At 47.0% G+C, this 24,940-nt stretch overlaps 1 protein-coding gene across 1 annotated transcript in view; it reads left to right on the plus strand.

Annotated features, from left to right (window-relative positions):
• Positions 1–24,940, plus strand: part of STK31 (serine/threonine kinase 31) — a 661,901-nt gene that overhangs the window by 506,013 nt on the left and 130,948 nt on the right. The window contains exon 16 of the mRNA XM_077491295.1: positions 4,798–4,899. Within this exon, the coding sequence (XP_077347421.1) occupies positions 4,798–4,899 (102 nt within the window). The remainder of the gene's footprint in view (positions 1–4,797; positions 4,900–24,940) is intronic.

The following is a 24,940-nucleotide window of genomic DNA, read 5'->3' on the forward strand; positions in this document are numbered from 1 at the left end:
ACATCATGCTTCTGAGTCTCACACGATGTAATGTAAATGTATTATTATTTAAGAAAAATATATATAAATGTACTTTCTCTTCCTTGGTTCTATTAAGCCAATAATAGAGGTCTCAACCTAGTTTGCTTAAAAATTAACTTAAAATGTATGTCATACTAAAGTGGGCACTTCATACACCCAGATATACACACTCTCAAAATAGAAACATAAAAAGTACCAATAACTGTACTCCCTTAACCACTTTCAGACCGGACCATTTTGCTGGTAAATGACCAGAGGTCTTTTTACAATTTGGCACTGCGCTGCTTTAACTGGTAATTGCGCGGTCATGCAATGTTGTACCCAAACAAAATTTGCGTCCTTTTCTTCCCACAAATAGAGCTTTCTTTTGATGGTATTTGATTGCCTCTGCGATTTTTATTTTTTGCGATATAAACGTAAAAAGACCGCAAATTTTGAAAAAAAATGATATTTTCTACTTTTTGTTATTAGAAAAATCCAATAAACTCAATTTTAGTCATACATTTAGGCCAAAATGTATTCAGCCACATGTCTTTGGTAAAAAAAAAGTCAATAATTGTATATTTATTGGTTTGCGCAAAAGTTGTCACATCTACAAACTAAGGTACGTTTTCTGGAATTTACGCAGCTTTTAGTTTACGACTGCCTATCTCATTTCTTGAGGTGCTAAAATGGCAGGGCAGTACAAAACCCCCCCAAATGACCCCATTTTGGAAAGTAGACCCCCTAAGGAAATTGATAAGTGGCATGTTGAGCCCATTGGAATATTTTATTTTTTTGCCTCAAGCGATTGAATAATGACAAAAAAATTTTTTTTATTTTTTTTCACAAAGTTGTCACTAAATGATATATTGCTCACACATGCTATGGGCATATGTGAAATGACACCCCAAAATAAATTCTGCTGCTTCTCCTGAGTACGAGGATACCACATGTGTGGGATTTTTTGTGAGCCTAGCCGCGTACGGGGCCCCGAAAACCAAGAACCACCTTCAGGTTTTCTAAGGGCGTAAATATTTGACTTCACTCCTCACTACCTATTACAGTTTTGAAGGCCATAAAATGCCAAGATGGCACAAAACCCCCACAAATGACCCCATTTTAGAAAGTAGACACCCCAAGCTATTTGCTGAGAGGCATGTTGAGTCCATGGAATATTTTATATTTTGCCACAAGTTGCGGGAAAATTACAAACTTTTTTTTTTTTTTTCACAAAGTTGTCACTAAATGATATATTGCTCACGCATGCCATGGGCATATGTGAAATGACACCCCAAAATAAATTCTGCTGCTTCTCCTGAGTACGGGGATACCACATGTGTGGGACTTTTTGGGAGCCTAGCCGCGTACGGGGCCCCGAAAACCAAGCACCGCCTTCAGGCTTTCTAAGGGCGTTACAGTTTTGAAGGCCATAAAATGCCAAGATGGCACAAACCCCCCCCCCCCCCCCCAAATGACCCCATTTTGGAAAGTAGACACCCCTAAATTTAGGGGTACACTAGTGAGACTAGGTAATAAATGGCGGGTGCCCTGAAACTATAAAAAAATAACTAACCAACCAGCGTCACCTGTAACAGTTATATGGTGATCACTGGTGAAAGGGTTAACTAGGGGGCAATCAGGGGGCTTTATGCGGTAGTATATGGGGGTCCCTGGCGCTATAAAAAGCTGCGGCGAACCTAAATACCTACCTGCCTAACTAGCGTCACCTGTGACACTAATACAGCGATCAGAAAAATGATCGATTATTAGGCTGGGTTCACACTGGAGCGATGCGGGAACGCCACGAATCCGCGGCGGGTTCCCGCATCGCATGCCTCCCGGCGGCAGTTCACACTGCCCTATGCGAACTGCTGGGAGAGTCAGTGAAATGTTAATGACACCCCCAGATCAGTTCGCATATCGCAGTGCGATCTGCAAACTCGGATCGCATGGTGTGAACACCCATGCGATCCGATTCTGCTGCGGACCAAAAAAAGGGTCCCGTGCGAATTTGCGGCGGGTGCGATGCGAATTCAGCCATACTATCTGTATGGCTGAACTCGAATCGCACAGAGATCGGATGTGATTTGCACTGCAGTGCGGTGCGAATCACATTCGTTCTCATAAACCGCTGCAATTTGAACCCAGCCTTAGTGACACTGGCGACGGGGGGTGATCACGGGGTTAAACCTTTATTGGGGGGGTTAGGAGGGTACATTAGAACTAAAGGGGGCTAACCCTAACTGCCCTAACAGTTATTACAGTCACAAATGACACCAATGCAAAAAAAAAAAATGACATTGGTGTCACTGTGACTGGGGGGCAGGGGTAATTGGGGGGGTGATCGGGGGGGTGTGAGTGTGCCTGGCATGTTCTACTGTGTAGTGTCGTGTTGGAACGAAAAATACCGACACGGAGGAGAGATTACATCACTTCCTCTCCTGTGTTTACATTACAGGAGAGGAAGTGATGTCACGGAGCATTTTCATTCGTCGGGAGCGATCGCGAGGGGGTGGCCATGAATGAATGGCCGTCCCCTCATCCCGGATCGCTCCCGTACGAATACCGACCGCCGCAGGCATCGGGCGGGGGCCCAATCGGGCCCCCGACCCGCGGCAAGGCAGGGACGTACATGTACGCCCATATGCCTGCCCGTGCCATTCTGTCGACGTACATCGTCGTGCGGCGGTCGGGAAGTGGTTAATTAATTCAAATTACCAGGCTATCAGAAACTCAAAGTTGGTTTACAATATTAAATTTCACCACATCCTATCTAACTATTATCAATAAATGCATTAACGTCAACTTCGACATTAAGGCCATACGGGTTATAACAGCTTACCCTGTGTATCCATCCTGCTTTGCCATCACTGATTTTAACGGCATGGCTATTGAGAGCCAGGTGTTGAGGAACCGGGGTCTTTTGGACTCTTGGATTCCAACTTTGCTGAGAGCACGGAAATCTTCTTCTCGGAAGATATATCGTGGTACCTGGAAGGCCTACATCTCCATGTGTGAGGAGAAAGGATGGCGTCTGCGCTCCTTTTCTATATCCAGGATCCTGCTGTTTCTACAGGAAAGGAGTAGACCAGAAATTGACTTTAAGCACCATTAAGGGACAAATATCAGCTTTGGCTGTCTTTTTTTTTCAGCGACCCCTGGCGTCTCACTCTCTAGTGAGCACTTTCATTCAGGGGGTCCGACGTAGTTCCTCCGGTGCGTCCACAGTTACCCCCGTGGGATCTGAACTTGGTGTTATCAGCTCTTCAAAAACTGCCATTTGAAAATATCAGAGATCCCTTTGTTGACCCTTTCTGAGAAAGTGGTCTTTTTTTTTTAGTGGCCATTACTTCGGCCAGGAGGGTTTTGGAACTGGCGGCTTTGTCTTGCAAGTCGCCCTATCTGGTTATCCACAAGGATAAGGTGGTGTTACGTCCGCAACCTTCTTTTCTGCCGAAGGTGGTTTCGATGTTCCACATCAATGAAGACATTGTGTTACCATCTCTGTGTCCTAAACCGACACATCCTAAAGGGGTGGCCCTCCATTCCCTGGACGTGGTCCGGGCTCTGAGAGTGTATTTGTCTGCTACGGCTCCCTTTTGGAAGTCAAACTCCTTGTTTGTTTTGGACGCTGGTCCGAAAAAAGGCGTTTCGGTCTCGTCGGCCACCAATTCTAGGTGGATCAGACAGATTGTAGTACAGGCCTACACCTTGAAGGGGCAGGTGCCCCCCTTTACGGTCACGGCCCACTCCACCAGGGCAATTGGAACGTCTTGGGCCTTCCGACATCAAGCGGCTGTCGCTCAAGTGTGTAAAGCGGCGACTTGGTCCTCCGTTCACACTTTTACAAAATTATACAAGGTAGATGTCAGTGCATTAGTAAATGCAGTGCAGCCAGTTCTGAGGCTGTTTGGAGGTAGTGACTATCAGATGAGGAGCACTCTGTTTTTTTTTTGTTTTTTTTGTGGGTAACATTTTCGTACTAGTTCCCACACGCCATTGTGGGTGAAGTTTTTATGCTGTTTTCTCACCCCACATTTTGGCACTGCTTGGGGACGTCCCAATGGTCTAAGAAAGGAGCTGTGTCAGTTGGTGAATGCATGCGAAAATAGGATTTTTTGTACTCACCGTAAAATCCTTTTCTGTCTAGTTCACCGACTGACACAGCACCCTCCCCCCCTTTTTTCTTTTTTACGTTCTACTGCTTGTTGACATACTGAGGCTGCAGTACAGGCTGAGGGGTTGTTACTTAGGGAACCGCCCCTTGGGCGGAACTAGAAAGTTCTAGTTTTATTATCACGTTAACATGTCCTTTCCTGAAGGTGTCGTAACAACCTAATGGTCTAAGAAAGGAGCTGTGTCAGTCTGTTAACTACAGAGAAACGGATTTTACGTTAAGTACAAAAAAAATCCTATTTTTCATTAACCACTAGCACTGTGCCACTTTACACAAATTCAATTTATAACAAAAATATACAGAGAATTTGGGGTAGGGGAGGGGAGGGCGTTTGTTCTTAGTAAAACTAATACTTTATTCTTTATACATTTAGGCCAAAATATAGTTTGCTACATTTATTTTGGTAAGATAGCCCAAGTGTATGTTTTAGTCTGTGTAAAGGTTATAAAATCTTCAAACTATGGTGTGTGTGTGTGTGTGTGTGTGTGTGTGTATATATATATATATATATATATATATATATATATATATAATTGAGATGCCGTTACACCCAAGAAGCCCGAATCTGCATAAAATATTTTGTACGTGCTTTCTCACAATGCCGAATTGTTTTCTAGTCTGATGAATATAACGAAACTACCCATAAAGAACTGAAATCTGAAATTGATGGATTAAGAACTAAAATATTTTATGAAATACAACGTGAACAAGAGGAATATGTGAGTTATATTTTATTTTACTTAATGAACCTATTTTTTTTTTTTTTTAATCAAAATCTCCCTTTCATATTTTCCTGCCAGTCTAATCTTTTGCCTCTAATTCGGTTTAGGCCAAGTAAAGTTGTCTGGTTTTGCTGATGATTGTTATATTTTATAGCATCAGACATATTACAATTAAAGTGTTACTAAACCCACAACAGTAAAATCTGTCTGTATATGCAGTATAGCATGCGTGTTATACTCGCTGTTGAACTTAAGGGGTTAATCCTCTGCATTGTGTAAAAAGGCGGTTTTATCCTGTATGAACAGATCCCTCCCCCTCCTGCAATGTCTACCTTGGGAAGGCTAACTAACACACAGGCAATAGCCAACCTGCAGATGCTCAATTGTGTCTTTTATGCGAGAGAAGAGTTGCTTGTCCTCAGAGATAACCAGGTCACATGATATTGGCCTCACACGTGAGCGTGTATACAGGCTGCAGGGTAAATCTCCACCCACCTGAACTCTTAGCACTGATGAAACTGCTGATTATCATGTAATTGTGATATAGATATCATCGAAAGATGTATATAGTGGCAGTTTTTTAAGGTAAAAAGATTAATTAGCTCGGGGGGGCAGGTGAACTATTTTCATATTATTGGGCTTAGTAACACTTTATCCACTTGCCGCCCGCATAACATCAAGGAACGTAGCAGACTTTGAGAGGTGCTATCTGAAAGATGCCTGCAGCTACAGCCATCATTCAGATATCGTTATTCCCTTCACCATAAGAATGATCATAGCGGCTGATCAGCTACTTGATCTCTCTTCCCCCGGCTCACCCCTGAGAAGAGAGAAATAACCGACCTGCCCTGGATTCTGACCCTAGAGATTTCTGTTGGGCCAAATGGTCCCTGGAGTCTCTGTGATGATTCTGAGGATGGGCATGTATTTAAGATGACGCATCCAACCTTTGCTTTTGAAAAAATGCCACCCGGTCTGAGATTTTTTATTTCAGGCTTCCCAGACTAGAGGTGTGATCTGAGGACTTATTGACCCAAGATCTTACTATAAAGAGGACAGGTCAAGCACAATTTCTAGAACAAGGAATGTTTACATTCCTTCTTATAGGAATAAAAGTGATAAAAAAAAAGTGTCAAACTAGAAAAGTAAAATTAACAATATATGTATAAAAAAAAATATTGAAAGCGCACCTGTCTCCACGTGCTCGCTTGCAAAAGTGAAGGCATGCGTAAGTTGCGCCCACATATGTAAACAACGTTCAAACCACACAGGTGAGGTATCATCGCGAACGTTAGAGCAAGAGCAATAATTCTAGCATAGACCTCTCATTAAAGCGCCACCTATGGGGATTTTTAAGTACCGAAATTTGTGCCATTCCATGAGCCTGTGCAGTTTTGAAGCATGACATGTCTGGTATCAATTTACTCGGCGTAACATCAACTTTCACATATACATGTATAAAAAAATTGGGCTAACTTTACTGTGTTTTTTTTGTTTGTTCTTTTTACGCATTTCCCTTTCGTTCATCGACGGACACAGCTCCAGTAATCTTGACCATAGGGTTATTACATCACCTCCAGGAGAGGACTAGGCAGAACATGTGAAAATACATGTGAAAAACAGAATTTTACAGTTCTGCCCAGGGGGCGATCCCTCTGGTAAAAACACCTCAGCCATCTTTCTGCAGCTCTGTTTTTTTCTGCCTAGTGAAGGAGAAGGACCTAGGCTCCCTGCGGAACCATCGGTCCTGGAAATTTTCAGGATTTTTGCCTTTTGCGCAAGGTTTTAAGATCCTGTGATCTGCTATCAATAGCCGGCTGGGTGACAGGCTGGATAATCTAGATCCTTGTAGTCTCCCCAGCCTGGACGTCGAGCGTGTGCAGACCCTAGTTACGTGCTGAGTCGGCCACGACATGCCCCTCAGGCTCCAGGGGTTAAAGTAACCCTCCGGGGCACACATGACCGGAATATCCATGTCCTTGTCAGTGTGCCATGGCCAGCAGCCATCCCGTACTGCTCGGGAATGGGTCTATGATGGCATGTCCCCAGCTCGTCCGGATGCTAAGTACAGCTCTTCCTAAAGAGAATAAAATTAAATTCTCTTTTAGAATTATAGGGGGTGTGCAGCTAGCTCGCTATCCAATTCTTTATGCACTCTATTTTTTACATTTAAAGCGGTTCTTCACCCTAAAGGGGAAGTTCCGCTAATCTGATCCCTCCCCCCCTCCGGTGCCACAATCGGCACCTTTCAGGGGGGAGGGGGGTGCAGTTACCTGGATAATCCAGGTATCTGCACCCACTTCCAGGCAGACGCAACCCCCCCCCCCCCCCGTTGTGTTCTGAGAAACACACAGTTCCCAGGACACAGCGGGGGACCAGAAGAGACGCGCAGCGCGACTCGCGCATTCGCAGTAGGGAACCGGGCAGTGAAGCCGCGATGCTTCACTTCCCGATTCCGTGACAGAGGATGGCGACATCGCTGGACCCTGGGACAGGTAAGTGTGATTTTATTAAAAGTCAGCAGCTGCAATATTAGTAGCTGCTGGCTTTTAATATTTTTATTTTTTTAGGTGCAGAACCACTTTAAGTACAGCTCTTCCTTCCTTGGGGGGCATTGAGCAGCAGGGCATTCCCTGTGAGGTCAATAGGGGGTCCCTGTCCCAATTTTCCTCCCCCCACTCCCCGTGGGGGATGCTGCATTGCTTGGCTGCTGAGCGATGTGTGTACCTTAGCCAGAGGTCCCCCGGGGGGGGGCTCTGACCTTAGATTGGGGGCTGAGCTTGGTGTCTGTGGTCTCTCCTCTGGGTGTCTGGAGGCTCAGCATGTGCTGTCGCCATAGCACTGTTCTGCCCGCATTATCTCTGTTCATTCATTGTGTACAGTTGCTTGTCGGCCATGTTCTGTGTGTCTCAGTGGAAAACATGGTCGGGGCCATTTTCCTGAAGTTTGGCGGCCATTTTCTCTGATTGTCCCTTATACAGGGCGGCCAGCGGACATTTTGTTGTAGCTCAGCATGGTTTTTATCCTCAGTGCTGGTTCCTATTGCTCAGAACAGCACATTTTTTTGCTCTCGACAGACACCTGTAACAGAACGACGCAGTGCTTGGTCGGGAAGGTGAGTCCTGTGGTGGGGTCCCCTCAGTCGGTAGGAGGGTGGAATTGTGCACCTGTCCTAAGTCCCCAAGGGTGGCAGACAGGGTAGGTCAGCATGGCTTCAGAAACTAGTGTTTCTTCCCCAGTTCTCCCTGCAATTGTAACCGGCTCATCTGCAGTGCCTTTGGACACTTTTTTCGGCGGTCCTTGAAACGTTCGTTGTCAGGGTGGAGGCGGTGTGTGGGCGCAAAGGTGATAAAAATCTGCCCCTGCCCCCCCCCCCCATCCTCCAGGGAGGGCTCTGACGCAGACTTGGGCCCTCCAGCGACTGGCGGCCCCTGCTCTGATGTGTCAGATGACGCAGACCAAGACCAATTGGACAGTGAGGATGATTCCCCCTCCAGGTTCGCGCAAGACAAATCGCTAGTTGGAGCACTTATCACACTAACATCTCACTTAACCTGCGAACAAAAGTGCTACCGCATACTGTTTACCCCCGCCCGTCACTCGGGTGGGGGGGTCGCCTTTGGGAGTTTGCAGCCCGTGGGCCTCTCGGCTGTCCAACCAATTTGTCTGCGAACTGATTTTATTGGGCTACAAGATAGTTCTTCTCTTGGCCACCAAACAAATTTTTCCCCTCCAGCATACCCTTACTCCCGACTCGCCGGGAGGCCCTGTTTGGGGCGGTAAGGGACCTGCTAAGCCGCAAGGTGATAGTGCCTCTTCCAGAAACGGAAAGGTTTTAGGGGTTCTATTCCAATCTATCTGTAGTCCCCAAAAAGTAAGGGGTACATCCAATCTTGGACCTGAAAGCCCGCAATTGCTTTGTAAAAGTGCAGAGGTTCAGAATGAAATCAGTTCTCTCAGTTGTAGCTGCACTCCATCAGGGGGACTACCTGGGGTCCTCGGACATCCAGGACGCGTACCTGCACATACCCATATGCCTCAGGCTTCAGAGGTTTCTGCGGTTTGCAGTAGGGGAAGCATACCAGTTTTTGGCTCTCCCCTTTGCCTTGGCGTCAGCACCCCAAGTCTTTACCAAGGTATTGGCTCCAATTTTGCCATCGTTGTGACAACGCGGGATCGCAATACTGGGTTACCTAGACAATCTCCTGAGAGCAGCTTCCGCCTCAGAATTAAAGTAGGATGTGGCGATCACCATGCAAACCCTGCAGGAATTTGGGTGGTTGTTGAACCTAAAGATGTCGGTGCTTGTGCCAACTCAGCGCCTGGAGTACCTAGGCTTACTGCTGGACTCCGTGGAAGCGAGAGATTTTCTCCCTTCAAACAAACTGAAGACTCTCGGAGCCAAGGAAATAAAAATACTCAAGTGCAAAAATGGATATTGAGTGTAAAATAACGAAAACAGCCGCAAACACTCCAAACAGGCCAGCCAACCAAAAAATAGGAATAATACAATAAATAGTGTTGAGCTATCTTCACTAATCAAACCACTAACAATGTGCCAAGTGCCTAATTATCAAAAAATATCAAAAATAATTAGATTATCTCGGAAAAAAAAAACTATAACATGTATTGTGCTTTCTTCAATATTCCCACAACAGAAGGTGCTAAGTGCTAAAAAGTGTTATCATATATATTCTAATTAAAAAACTGAAGATCGAGGGGGCATGGCCAGACGGCACTGAGGAAGGACGCACTGTGGCTGTGCTCCGCGGCCGGATCAGAATCCACAGCCATCTTCCGCTGTGGATTGACTTTTCTTCCTCTGAAGCAACTCGTCCACTCTGTTGGGCTCTCCTGTACAGCCCCATCCGAGTTTGCCTGCTCCCCACAGCCTGCAGACTAAACGATTCGGCCCGCCGCGGATCCCATGGTCAGGTCGCCATCTTGTGGCCTACTCGGCCTCCGGGATCGCCGCCTTTGCCTTCCGTGACCGCCGGGAGTCATCACATCGGCGTCGGATGGTCATCAGGAGAGGATCCCCCTAGTCGCCGAGCCTCAGAAAAAGGAGCCGCCGCTCGGTCCCTTTCATACTTCCCTTGGCCTGGTGAGTCCCCTGAAGGGTTGCATCTAGACTCCTTGGCTAATCTATCCCCACCGGGTGGGCGCTGTCTTCCTGGGCTGTGAGAAGGCCAAATTAGAAAAGGCCCTGATAACTCCTCCTGAACTTGAGCCACATATTATTCTGCTGCAGCTCTTTTTCCCAGGAAAGGCCCTGGCTCCGGCCTGTCCTGGATGACGACGGCCATCTTGCTACACCCAGCACCCTAAAGCTTTTTTTACCACAGCCTGTTGGTGTGAGGGGAGAATGTCATTAATTGACATTATCTGAAATCACTACATACTGGGGGCGCTCGTGAGCTAAGAACCAGGATGGCTGCAAACTAGTGGTGCTTCTCCACCACCGGCAGTGATATCGCCGCTCCTGCACATTAATTTGGGCTCGCTATATCCCGACATCGAGGCTGACAATATGGGGCGCAAATCGGGCACAGCGCGGAGCACCTCGAGGAGACACCGGACGGCCCGCTGGACTCGCAGGCCTCGGACAGGGACTTCACCCCTCCGCTGCTTACTGGTGAGCCCAAAGCCTGCTCAGATGCAGAAAGCATACCAGGAATCCAGCAACCATATGTAGCACCTTTGTTGCGGGACGCCGACCTGCTGTCTCGCTTTAAAACCATGCTGCAGGGGGAACCGTCAGCTGCCACCTCCAAACTGGCCACGCATCTCACGAAGGAAATCCGTGAGCTTGGCAACCATACGAATGCGCTGGAAGATAGAACTGAGGCTGCAGCAACGGTCATTGATCACCATGAGCAGGACTTGCAGGACCTACGCAGGGAACTGGATGCAGCCCTCCTAAAATTAGAGGACTATGAGAACAGGTCTAGATGCGGGAACCTCCGGCTTAGGGGACTCCCCGACACTATTGAGTACTTAACCTCCACTGCCACAGCCCTATTCCAGGAATTGGTCTCAGGCATCCCCATTGATCACATGGAGTTTGATCGGGCCCTGGGGCCGAGGAAGGAGGGGGGGCCCCCTCGGGGCATTATCATCAAGTTTACTTACTACCGCACTAAGGAAACGTTCTTTAAAGCAGCACGGGACAAGCCTGATCTCTGTTTCCAAGGTCACAAGTACCAGCTCTTTACTCATCTGGCCCCCACCACAGTGCAAAAGAGGCGACAACTAAAACCATACACTTCAGCTCTGGTAGAACGCCACATCAAATACACATGGGGCCTTCCTTTTCGCCTCGCTTTCACTTACCAAGGCCGGGGCTACTCTGTGCGCACCGCTGAGGAAGCTCAGGCGACTTTTGAAGCACTACATTTGCTCCCCCCTTCGGATGACCCCAGCCTCCATGAGAGGCTTCAGGTCCTAAACCCTCTTCTAGGCGCTTAGGCCGTGTATGGGAACCAGTCAGCAACCGGAAACGACCGCCACCTGATACCCATCCGCATGCACGATCCCCCTATTCAGATCCAGGATGACGGCCACACGGGTGAGCCCATCCATGATCCTTTGCTTTATGCTTGGTTGCCTTCCCCAGGCCTTTGAAGTACTTTTTGTCTCTTCCTGGGGCTGGATTTTGTCTTATACCAGATGATGTGACCATGCTCTCTTTGTCCATACCTCCCCCCCCCCTCCTCCTTGTTTTTATTTTACAAACTTATAGTTGCTTTTACTTTTTGTTTTTTACTTAATCTAAAGGCCTTATGCGCCTTCACCTTAGACTTTAGGCTTCTGCCGGTGATCCAGCCCTTCTAAGACTGCCTAGTTTTGCCCAAACCCCTCAGCTAACCTGGGGGCCCTCCATCGGGACAATTTTTTCTTTAAAAAAAAAAAAGTAAAATGGGATTCTACCCCTGGTGGGATAGGGGCAGTCTGGGGGGCCGGTTCCAGGGATTACTGTGTGTAATGTCTAATCATCTGTGTATGCTGGTTGTTTTCTGGACCCTGAGAACTATACCGGGCTCTAATCTTCAATTTTTTACCCTTCCTTCCCTCCTCATCCCCACTCCCTCCTCTCCTTACTCATGCCCCCTCCCCGTTTCCCTTTCATTCCCCTGCTCCCCACACCCTGCTCCTCTCTCCCCCCCCCCCCCTTTCTGCCCCTCCCTTCTCCCCCCAGCTTTCCCTCTTACTCCCGCTTCCCCCCCTCATAACTCCCTTCCCCCCCCTCTCCTCTTAACTCCCTCTCCCTCCCTCATATATTTTTCTATTTTTTTTCTTTACCCAATCCCTCCACTTCCTCCCTATCCTCCCTTCCTTGCTGGGGTCAAGCCATGGTTTATTTCAGGTATATCCCCCCTTAAGGGGATGGGTCATGATCCGGGCTGGTGGCTCCCTGCTGGACTGTGGCCCTAGGCCTTGTGAGGCCCCCTTTCTTTTTGTTGGACTCCCGGGGGCCTGGCAGCGCTCCAGCGCGGGGGTCACGTTCAGGGACCGGGGTTGCGTTCTCTCCTCGGGCGCTCCCTGCGGGGCGGCGCCGGGTGGGGAGAACCTTTAGCCCCATTGTCAGTTTTATTCACTGCTACCTGGTAGCGGTACTACGAGATGGGCTTAGCTCGTCTCGCCTGTTTTTGTTCTATTTTTAATAGCCCTGTGCAGGGACGGTAATAGGGTAATAAGGTAGTAGTATTGCTGTTAATGCTGTTATGTTTTACTATTTGTTAGACTTGTGGTTGGTGGTGGAGCCACCTCCTTTAGTGTCCTGTAGCAGGATGCCATGCCCACCAATTGTGGTGTTTGTGTTTTACTTGTCTACTGTGTTTCCTTTTATCTCTCTTTCTCTTCTCCTCTGTGTTCTCCTCCCTCCACTCCCCTACTCGGGCTCGGACTGCCTCGCTATGGGATCAGGGTAAGTACGTATCTTGTTGGCCGCACTATAATTATATGAACCTTCCTTTACCCCCCAGATGGCTCAGAATGTGTTTAAAATATTCTCGCAGAACATCCATGGGTTCAACTCCCCCAGTAAGAGGTCGAAGGTCTTCCGCCATTTAAAATCTCAATCTATTGATGTAGTGTGTCTGCAGGAAACCAGGTTCACCCAATCCTCATCCCCCAAATTTTTGTCCTCCCATTATGCAGTGTTTTTTACGGCCTCCGCCTCTGAGAAGCAAAGAGGGGTGCTGATGGCCTTTAGGCGTAACCTCCAATTTACCTGTTCTAAGGAAATAGCGGATCCTACGGGTAGATATTTGATCTTGCAGGGCACCTTGTGGGACCGGTCACTTTAGTTGGATACTATGCTCCTAATTCATTTCAGCAGAGGTTTTTTTCCCATTTGTTCCAAGTGATCACTAGGCATCAAAAAGGCCTTCTGATTATGATGGGAGACTCCATCTCTGTGTTTAACTCCTCTTTGGACAGGCGTATCTCTTCCAATCATATGGCGTGGTGGACGTGTGGTACGAGCAACATCCATTGTCTCAGGAATTTACCTTTTTCTCTAACCCCCACCAGAGTTTTTGTAGAATAGACCATGTGTTTCTGCAACTTGGCTCCCTGCCGTTGGTACATAAGATCGCTATTGCCACCTCTCCATGTTCAGATCATGATCCCCGATCCTCGGAATCTCCTTAGCGGGATTCTCCCGCCCGGCCTACCTCTGGCAGATTAACGAATCCCTCCTGAGTACACAAGCTACATTCTCCCAGATAGAAACACATATCCAAACTTATTTTGCGGAAAATGTAGGCTCAGTCGATTCTCCAGTTGCCTTGTGGGAAGCCCACAAGGCGACGGTCAGGGGACATTTGATCCAGATCGCTTCCCGTACAAAGCGGGCCAGGGAGCAGCGGAAAAGGGGATTGACCTCCTTGTAAGAAGCGGCAGATACGACATGGAAGGTGCGTCATACGGTAGCCCATAGGCAGACACGTGACAACTTGGCCACTGAGTTGGACTTGCTCACCTCTGCGCAGGCGGAGAAGGCCCTGCGCTGGTCCAAGTATAAATTTTACAGTTGCTCGAACAAACCTGGTCCTATGTTGGCTAGGAAACTTAATTCAGTGGGACGTCCGGGCAGGCCGGTTCGACTACGGGTGACAGGATGGGGATTTACGTCAAATCCATCTAAAGTAGCGGCAGGCTTTGCCTCCTTCCTCTCATCCCTATATAATAGACTGGCTGCCTTCGACCGAGACAAGGCTGAGAGATTTTTCCAATCAATTAGCCTTCCTATATTGTCTTCGGCGGCACAAGATAATTTGAATGCTCCTATAACTGAAATGGAGGTCGCCCAAGCCCTAAAGTCCCTTAAGCCATCCAAGGCCCCGGGTCCGGACGGCTTTACCGGTCTATACTATAAGACATTTGCATCCCTGCTCATGCCCCATCTCACGTCTTATTTCAACGCCTGGCGGGAAGGTGCGAGACCCTCGCCAGACTCGCTGAAAGCCCATATCTCTATGATCCCTAAGTCACCTGAGGAAGCCACGGACCCGCAGTCCTTTCTTCCCATCTCCCTGTTGAATGTTGACATGAAGGTTCTGGGAAAGGTCCTGAGCACGCGAGTCAACAGATATCTTCAGGCCCTCATTCACAGAGATCAGGTGGGCTTTGTACCCGCTCGCCAGGCGGGGGACAATGTCCGCAAGGTGGTCCATCTCCTCCATATACTTCCTCAGCATAAAATACCAGGACTCTTGCTCTCCCTAGATATATATAAAGCGTTTGATTCGCTCTCCTGGGACTACCTTTATTTTGTTCTAACCACCGTCAGCGTCAGTAGAATATGCGGGCTTCCTTTCTGACCCTTTCCCGATACTTCGGGGGACTAGACAGGGATGCCCCCTGTCCCGTCACTGTTTATCCTGGCATTGGAGCCGCTGGCGGCGGCGATCAGGGCCAATAGTGATATTTCGGGAATCCCTTACTCGGGCACTCAATACAAAGTGAACCTATTTGCGGACGACGCCCTTTTAACTATATCAAACCCGCTCGTCTCCCTGCCCAACCTGCAACTAGTATTAGACCGATTTTCAGCCTTCTCGGGTCTTCAAATTAACCCCTCCAAAACCACAGTGCTGAATGTTAACCTCCCTCTGGAACTGGTGCAGCGACTCCAGGACCATTTTCCTTACCGTTGGGCATCCCACTCGATTGACTATTTAGGTGTCAAATTAACGCCATCTTACTCTTCCCTTTTCTCGGCCAATTATTATCCCCTGTTACGAATGGTGTCCACCCTTATGCAAGCCTGGCAATTTCCCACACTCTCATGGGTAGGCAGGATCTCAGCGGCGAAGATGACGATCCTCCCCAAAGTCTTTTATTATTTTCGTACTTTGCCTGTCCGGGTACCCACTTTTTTCCTCCGGCTCCTGCAGAAAAGGATCCTCCAATTTATATGGGCGCGCAAACGCCCCAGGGTACCTAGAGCGACCCTTTATACCCATAGGCTCCGGGGAGGCTTGGGGGTCCCCAATATCTCTAAATGCTACACAGCGGCCCAGATCTCCCCGTTGACTATTCTTCATGCAACCACGGATGTTCCTCTGTGGGTGCTCCTGGAGGTGCCTGGCTGTGACCCGTGTTCACTTGAGGCACTCCTCTGGCTCCCCAGGAATCTGCGCCCTCCCTCCCTGAGCCCCATGCTGCTTCATGGTCTGCAGGTGTGGGACTCAGTTCGCTTTTCCAGCAATCTGATGTCCCCCTTCCTACCCCTACTCCCCATCACCCATAACCCTCTTTTCCCACCGGGTCTGGTGGAGCCCCAGGCATTCTCCTGGTGGCCTTCGCATGGCTACCCACAAGTCCAAAATTTTCTTTCCTCACGTTCATTCCCCTCCTGGGAGAGGATCCGGGAAACACAAGGGGCACCGGCTAATGAGCATTATCACTTTATCCAATTAAAGCACTGGATTGCAACATTGTGCCGCATGTCCACCTATCCCTTCCAAAAAACTTTTTTTGAGCATACATGCCAACACGCCCCAGGGTCCCCAGGCCTTATTTCGCCCATTTATGCCTCCATGAATGGTCACCCGCCATCGGCACCCCTCTCTTATATGATTCAATGGGAAAAGGACCTTCAGGCCCCAGTAGACCCAGAGGGATGGAACGGGGCCTGGAAAACAGTCGCCAAATGCTCGTTCAACACAAATACCCTGGAGGCCGCATATAAAGTAATGTTCCGATGGTATTGGGTACCTGCCCGCACAGCTCGGGCATTCCCTGGGAGTACTGACAGATGCTTCTGCAACTGTGGACAGCGAGGTGATGTTATGCACACATGGTGGGCTTGCCCAAAGTTGGTGGGGTTCTGGTCTAGGGTTTTTGGCTTGCTGCAGACACTCTTTCACCTAACTATCCGAAGGGACGCTAAGCTAGCTCTCCTACATTGCCCAGTACCTGGCTTGCGAGGCCCTCAACAGAAGCTGGCTACCTATCTATTTATAGCGGCCAAGCGGACCATTGCCCAAGCCTGGAAGTCACAACGGGTAGGTTTTCAAGGGGTTAAGACCTGCATGACTGCTATGTTACTTCAGAAACATATGTCCAGTATTGTCCATGATTCTCATGCTAAATTTCTAAAAATCTGGGAGCCGTGGATCTCCTATGAGTTCCCCGCGCTCCAAGCTGCATGCCTGGGCTTGGTCTAACTTCTCTCGGTGAGGTGTCCATGCCCAAGCTTCCTTTCCTCCCCCTCTCTTCTCTTTACCCTTCCTTCTTCTGTTCCCTATCTCTCTTTACTCTCCTTTGTAATCTCTCCCATTGCTAACGAATACTGCTGCCACCCGTGGATGGGGGTAGTGGGAAAAGGGCTCACCCTCCGTAAACAACAAGGGAACAAGTTGTATGGTACTGGAGCTAGTCTCGATATCATCCCTTACTCATTTCCCTTCCTTTTCTTGTGTTTATTAGAAGTATAATGTGATGGTTTGCCCTTTGGTTTCGTATTCATGTTTTGTGGCCCCTGTGAGGGCACTCAAGGAGCAGATTGTAGTCTCTTGTTTATTTCTGTTTATTCAAATTTTCAATAAACATATTGAAACAGAAAAAATTAAAGATCGTATATATTCTAATATGATAGAGAATATGAGGACAAATATTCCACTCCTCTTATAAATGTGATTGGAAACACTTGGAATGTTATTAAAGGTGAAAGTGCACTGTGAGAAAATATATATTTTAGATTTTATATAAATATACAGTATATAAAATAAATCCGCACCCTAAAGACAGCATACATGCATATGAGATGGTATCCAAAGATATTTAGAGCAGTTAATAAATACCAAGAAAATGTATTTAATTAAACCATAGAAGAACACCAATTGTGCAACTAATCAAATTAAATAGTATTAAATGAACTAATGGTGCAAAGCGACACAACCAAAGTGCCAAATAAATGATCAATGTGGATTAATTAAATGATTATAATAAAAGTACTAATCGTCTAGTACAGGTCCACGCAAGTAAATGTTATTGTATATAGGGGTAAATTATTGTGTAAAGTTATCCAGGGAGGTCCACACTAGAGAGGGGTAACTCGTCCTGGGCACATAAGGAGCCAAAGATTAATGAGGATACCACAGGGAAGATCGCCGCACTTATCTTCCTACTTCTGTAAAAGGTGAGCCAAAAAAGGGGGTATACCTGCTTCCTCTGCTCCGGGTAAAATATTGGATTTAAAAAAAGGAAGAAAAAAAAATCATTGAACAATATTGCTTATTCAAGACACAGCAGGATCAGCATAGAGAGTCACTCACATGTACAATGATATAAGAACGCATTGGATCAATGAATGGTCAGATCACCGCATGAGTTTGCAGCCGCTGCGCTGCCAAACTCACTTGTGCACGGTCACAGTCTCTTCTCCCTCACGCGTTGCGTCACCATCACGTGACTTTCTAAAACCCTTGAATCTATGCCTTTCCTCTGCTAACACTGTTACCACATCTGCCCTGCAGAGTGTAGACCGAGGGGATTCCAGTGATACAGATTGGCCTTGGCTTCCCTGGTAAGCCGACCTAGTACGCCCCTTTTGCGGACGCTCCCTGGTGGCTACAGATGCGAGAAGACCTTCTGTCTCAAGGTCCGATTCTCCATCCTGCTCTACCATTGCTGGTTTTAATGGCATGGGTGTTGAGAGCCAGGTGCTAAGGAACCGAGGCCTGTCTGACTCTGTGATTTCAACTATGTTGAGGTCACGGAAATCTTCTCGGAAGATATACCATCGTACATGGAAGACCTATATCTCCATGTGTGAGGAGATGGAGTAGCATCCGCACACCTATTCTGTTTCCAGTATCCTGCTGTTCCTACAGTGAAGAGTAGACCAGAAGCTGACTTTTTAAGCACCATTAAGGGACAGATATCAGCCTTGGCTGTCTTTTTCCAATGACCCCTGGCGTCACTCTCTAGTGAGCACCTTTGTACAAGGGGTCCGGCATGTATTCCCTCCAGTGCGTCCACCCTTGCCCCCATGGGATCTGAACCTAGTGTTATCAGCGCTTCAGAAACCGCCGTTTGCGAAATATCAGGGAAATTCCCTTGTTGACTCTTTTTCAGAAAGTGGTCTTAGTGGCCATTACATTGGCCAGGAGGGTTTCGGAACGGACAGCCTTGTCTTGCAGGTCGCCCTATCTTGTTACCCACAAGGATAAGGTGGTGTTGCGTCCGCAACCTTCTTTTCTACCGAAGGTGATTTAGGCTTTTCACATCAATGATCAATGAAGACATTATGTTACCATCTGTATCCTAAACCGACACATTTCTAAGGAGGTGGCCCTCCATTCCCTTGACGTGGTCTGGACTTTAAGGGTATATCTGTCTGCCACGGCTCCCTTCCGGAAGTCAGACTCTCTGTTCGTTTCACTAGCTGGTCCGAAAAAAGGGATAGCAGTCTCGTCAGCCACCATTTGCAGGTGGTTCAGACAGATTGGGGTCCAGGCTTATGCCTTGAAGGAGCCCCCTTTCCTGTCACAGCCCATTCCACCATTGCAGTTGGGACCTCTTGGGCTTTCCAACATCAAGCGTCAGTCGCTCAAGTGTGTAAGGTGGCGACTTGGTCATCCGTTCACACCTTTACAAAATTAAAAATTACAAAGTGGATGTAAGTGCATCATCTGATGCCTAGTTGGGTTGCAACGTTATGCAGGTGGCAGTGTAATGTTGCAATTTTACACTCTTTATTCTGTTAAGAAAAAGTTACCTTTTTGAATATTAATGCAGTTTGCTGCATTTGTTGACCGCAAGTTCTGATGCAGTTAGTTCAAATGGTGACTCCCCCGTTAGGGAGCACCGCTGGTTGTGAGTGAAGTTATGTTGCTGTTCCCACCCCTCGTTATGACACTGTTTGGGGACGTCCCTACAGTCAAGATTACTGAAGCTGTGTCCATCAATGAAAAAAAGAGAAAATAGGATTTTTGTACTCACCGTAAAGTCCTTTTCTCTGAAGTTCATTGATGGACACAGCACCCTCCCCCTCCCCCTATAGACGTACTGAGCTGGGGGGTTATTCCCAGAGGGACCGCCCCCTGGGCGGAACTGGAAAGGGTTTGTTTTTCACACGTATTACATGTTATGCCTAGTCTGGAACTGTGTCCATCAATGAACTTCAGAGAAAAGGATTTTACGGCGAGTACAAAAATACTATTTCCTCTCCCCCCCCCCCCCCCCCCCCCCCCCAAAAAAAAAAGTGTGCTTGTAAAACCGCTGCGCAAATACAACCGTTATTTTATTCTGTATGGTATTAGAAAATAAATAATATAATGTTTGTGGGTTCCAAGTAATTTTCTAGCAAAAACAAAATGATTTTAACTTGTAAACACCAAATCTCAGAGGCTCTTTCCTTATCCACTTCCAGCCATCAGATGACGTCCTTGACTTTGTGTGGGTTCAGCTTTTTCAGCTGTCGATTCCCTACACCATAGAAATGATCATAGCGGCTGTCCTGCTGCTTAATCGTTCTTGCAGGCGGCAAGAGGGGACACCACCCCCTCTCAGCCATCCTCCGGTGCTTCTAGCGAATCACTGCTTCCATCGGTGAGCCGGAGACAGGATCTGACGGACCAGATGGTCGCCGGAGTCTCTATAATCGTTCGGAAGCCGGGCTCAATGTTATGACATTAATGCTCGGCCTCTGCATTCAAACAAATAGTGCCGCCTTGGCTGAGAAGCCAAAATCAATTTTTTTTATTTGTTTTTTATTTGTTTTTTTCTGATTTCAGGCTTCCTAGCCTAGAGGTGAGATGTGGGGTCTTATTGACTGCATTTCTCACTGTAAAGAGGACAAATCATGCCATATTCCTATTACAAGGGATGTTTACATTCCTTGTAATAGAAATAAAAGTGATCACATTTTTTTTTGTTGGTGTCAAATTACAGCGCCTTTGTCCCCATGTGCTCGCATGTAGAAGCGAACGCATACGCAAGTCCTGCCCACATATGAAAACGATGTTCAAACCACATCTGAGGTATTGCCGCGAACGTTAGAGCGAGAGCAATAATTCTAGTCCTAGACCTACTCTGTAATTCAAATGGAACCAGTAATTTTTTTTTAAAGCTTCTCCAATGTGGATTTTTAATTTCCGAAGTTTGGCACCATTCCATGAGCATGTGCAATTTTGAAGCGTGACATGTTAGGTATCTATCTACTCGGCATAACTTCATCTTTCACATTATGCAAAAGAATTGGGCTAACTTTACTGTTTTTGTCTTTTTTTTTTTTTTTTTAGCGCAAACTCCCCCCCCCCCCCCAAAAAAAAAAAAGCGTTAGAAAAATTGCTGCGAAAATACCGGGAGAGATAAAAAGTTGCAACGCTCACCATCTTAGAAGCAAAAACTAGCGCTCAGGATACTGATATAATGATTCACAATCAATTATATCAAAACTGTTATTAAAAAGCAGGACTGGATGGATTAATTGTAAAGAGTCAACAGGTGAATATAAAAAGTCCAATAAGTTGTGAAAGTTACTGAGTAGTGGATCTGGGAAACTGAATAAAGATGATGAAGTCTATAGAGACACAGGCACGAAGGGCTGCTCTTCTCAGGTGTAAAGCCAACTCAGGATCAAACATGCAGAAACAAAAGAACAGAAAAGCGCCTCTGAGTGCAATGTTTTAATGTGTGGTAAAATATTCAACGCTTACATGTTAGTACAGGTATATTCATGGGAGATAAACATTTCCTGGGGATGTGGCCAATGTCAAGAGCATATTCCAAGGGTTACCAAGTCCTCCAGGCTGTGTGAGCTGCAAGGAGCTGGAGAGGAAGCCGGCTGTATCCTATGGAGGAAAGGTAACAATCTGCTTGTGGAACAGCGTGCAACATCAGCACAGTCAGAGGGAACACAACGCGTTTCAGAGCATGTGCGTTCCTTTCTCAAGTGTAAAGGGGAAAGCAAGAGACTAGATTTAAATGCTCTATCCGTGAGCAGAAAACATCTGACTGCATGTCTAATGATTGTGCTACACACCAATAAGGGAATAATTCAAGAAGTAACCAGTGATATAATATAAAACATAAAAATATGTATGTGCGTGTATATGTATAATATATATAATATATGTGTGTTTATGTGCATATCCGCGTGTGTGTGAGTACAAGCACACACACATGCGCACAGCTGTAGGTGTGTGTGCATACATAACCGCACATACACACCGATGCACAGGCATGTATTACGCACAGTGATAACAAAAAAGCTATGGATAAGAAAAATAGAATTTAAAAATGACATACTAGGTATCTTTGACTCACATTAAAAATACAGAATAAAGTTGATAGATATGCAAGAATAGATCAGAATGATATCTAATGGAATAATCAAGATATTTGAATTAACTTCAAAGGATGATCGTGATATATGGATAAATTGGGTAAAAAAGAAAAGTAATAAAAATTAATAAAAAAATCAATAATTAAATGAGGTATTGGTTGTTAGAGATGTATATCAAGAGAGACACAATACAGATGAAAAAGGAAGGACAAATAAATCCTCATTATTGAATCAACCGTTGGCTCATAAAACAGTTGACACAAAATCAATATTAAAGGGTTATAAGATGGTATTTACTTTGAGTTCCTCATTTAGCCCATTGGGCGCAAGAGTATCCAAAGTAAATATCCAAAACGTTTCATGTTCACATAATCTAGAAAAACATTCTGCTTCAGACAAACCCCTGGGTATGCATTCTATCACCCATACCCAGAAGCCTGCCATGGATTGACCATGGCGCTCCAGAAAATGACAGGATATGCTGTGTTCGTCACAACCAACCTCTACAAAACAGTGTTTGCCAAACCGCTGTCTCAGTGGACGAATGGTGCTGCCAACATACAGCAGCTTGCAGGGGCATATAAGGTAATAACTTAATCGCTGGAACAGTTGTAGAAATGATCAAGATGATAAACCTTAACTTTATGAGTAAAACTCTTTTGTCCATGTTTAACCACTAGCCCTCCGCCCCACCGTCATATGATGGCGGGACGGTAAAGCTCTTGTTCTGGGCGGACGTCATATGAAGTGAGCCCATTTATACAGGGCATGCGTGTGATTGTGTGCGTGCAGCCCTGTACTGTTGTGGTGGCGTGTTGCCGAGACATCACTCGTCCTTGACAGGGGTAATGGGCACTGGGCGTGGCGGTTTACCACGTTATCAGCTGTGATGAAGTCACGGCCGATCATAGGTGGTATCACCCCAATTTGCACGGTGCATGCACACGATCGGGAGTGCACTGCGCATGCACGTCGGTGGCGGCGTGTTCCCGGGAACACTGCTCGTCATCGACGGTGGTAAACAGCCATTGGCCGGCTGTTTACCCACGTGATCGGCTGTGATCCTTTCACAGCCGATCACTAAATGTCAACAAACCGCGGTAACGAGATGTTACCGGGTTCTCCTCCTCACACCAGGCGTGTGAGAAGGAGATTGCGGTAACATCTTGTTTCCGCCTACAGTGTACACCAACACACTGATTGGCGCCCCCCCCCAATAAAGAGGACCTGTCACAGTCCATCAGCGTACCCCAGTACCTGTCACAGTCCATCAGCGTACCTTTCACAGTCCATATGATTACCGAGTACCTGTCACCACCCTTCATAGTACCCGGATACCTGTCACCAGGCCATCAGAGCACCCGAGTACCTGTCTTCACCTCATCAAGTTACCCCGAGTACCTGTCTTCACCTCATCAAGTTACCCCGAGTACCTGTCTTCACCTCATCAAGTTACCCCGAGTACCTGTCTTCACCTCATCAATTTACCCCGAGTACCTGTCTTCACCTCATCAAGTTACCCCGAGTACCTGTCTTCACCTCATCAAGTTACCTGAGTACCTATCTGCAGCCCATGCCTCATAGAATATACGTTGGGGTGTTTGCTTTCCAAAATTGGGTCATTTTGTGGGTAATTCCACTGTCCTGGTGGTCCAGGACCTTTAAAAATGTGATGGGTAGGAATGAAATGAGATGTGTAATTTATGCTCCTAGAAAGCCTGAAGGTACTACTTCAATGTTGGCCAGGCTTTGTAAAAGTCTCACACATGTGGTATCGCCATACTCGCGAAGAGTAGCAGAATGTGTTTTGGGGTGTAATTTTTGCTATATACATGCTATGTGTTGGAAATATCTTATAAATTGACAATTTTGTGTACAAAAAAAATGCATTTCCATTTTTTTCCACGTTTTTCCAAAATCTTCTGGAAAGAAATGAACCGTTCAAAAGACTAATTCTGCCTCATAGATTATACGTTGGGGTGTTTGCTTTCCAAAACTGGTTAATTTTGTGGGCAATCCCATTGTCCTGGTGCTCCAGGGCCTTGAAAAGTGTAATAGGTGGTTGATGTCTGGATCACAGTATACTAGGCCAGCAGCCACCCTGTAACTGCGCAGGAGTAAGTCTGTGATGGAATGTCTCCCAGCTCTTCAGGACTGGTAAGTACGGCTCTCCCTCCCTCGGGGGGTTGAGCAGCTGGGCATGCCCTGGGAGGTTGATTCAGGGCTTACCTCCTTCTCTTCTTTCCCACATCCCTATCTTCCCTACTGCATGTGCTGCGGGCGGTGTGTGTATGGGGATCGCTGGGTCTCTCACCTGTAGGGGGTCTGTGCACCTAGCGATGGTCCTGGTCCCGGTCTCAGTGTGGGGGGTCCCAAAAGGTGTCTGTGGCGGTATTTTTGCTGGTTGAAGGCAGCACTGTTCTGGGATTTTTCTTGTCACCGCATGGCGCTGTCCGGCGGCCATTTTGGCTGAGGGCAGAGCAGGTTCCCCTTCTATGGGATTTTCCTATTAGTTGCATGACGGCCATTTTTTTGAAGCCCGAACGCTCTTTTCACCGCAGTTCTCTTGTGACAACATGCCATGTGCTATCACATGCTGTTTCCTGTGTCCACTGTGTGTACAGGACGCTGGATGGCCATTCCCTGAACACTGGTGAAAGCTCTGCAGATCGTTTCACCGCTCTTTTCTACAGCTGCTGCAGACAGTTTCTTCACTCTGCAACTGGATAACCTCCTGGGGACTACAGGCACGGCTAGTAACCATCACAGACCTTTATTGTCCTAAGTCCCCTTTCAGGTGGCAGGCAGGGTAGGGTCAGCATGGCTTCAGAAACTGGTGTTTCTTCGCCCGAAATCAAGGCTATTGCAACTGGGTCAACTGCGGATAGCGCTGTGCCCATGGACACCCTGACGGCGGTCCTTGAGAGCCTGGTCACACAGGGGCGACTCAGATCCTACTTCAGGTCGCCCCTAGTCACCTCAGGTTGGACAACATGTAAAAATCAATGTAAGTGAATGAGAGCCGTCTTAATGCACACTACTGAAGTCACTCCGACTTCAGAAAAGGTTCCTGTACTACTTCAATCCGACTACTTCGATAGACAAGTCGGATCTCTGTCTATACGGAGGCGACTCTCACGGAATTATCAGCTCTGAAAGGGGAACTCCACGCCAAATTTCTGAAAAAAAATTGGCGTGGGTTCCCCCTCCGAGAGCATACCAGACCCTTAGGTC

The sequence above is a fragment of the Lithobates pipiens genome, unplaced genomic scaffold (assembly GCF_037356315.1).
Source record: "Lithobates pipiens isolate NorthernLeopardFrog02 unplaced genomic scaffold, aLitPip1_a1.2 Scaffold_19, whole genome shotgun sequence".
NCBI classification, from domain to species: domain Eukaryota; kingdom Metazoa; phylum Chordata; class Amphibia; order Anura; family Ranidae; genus Lithobates; species Lithobates pipiens.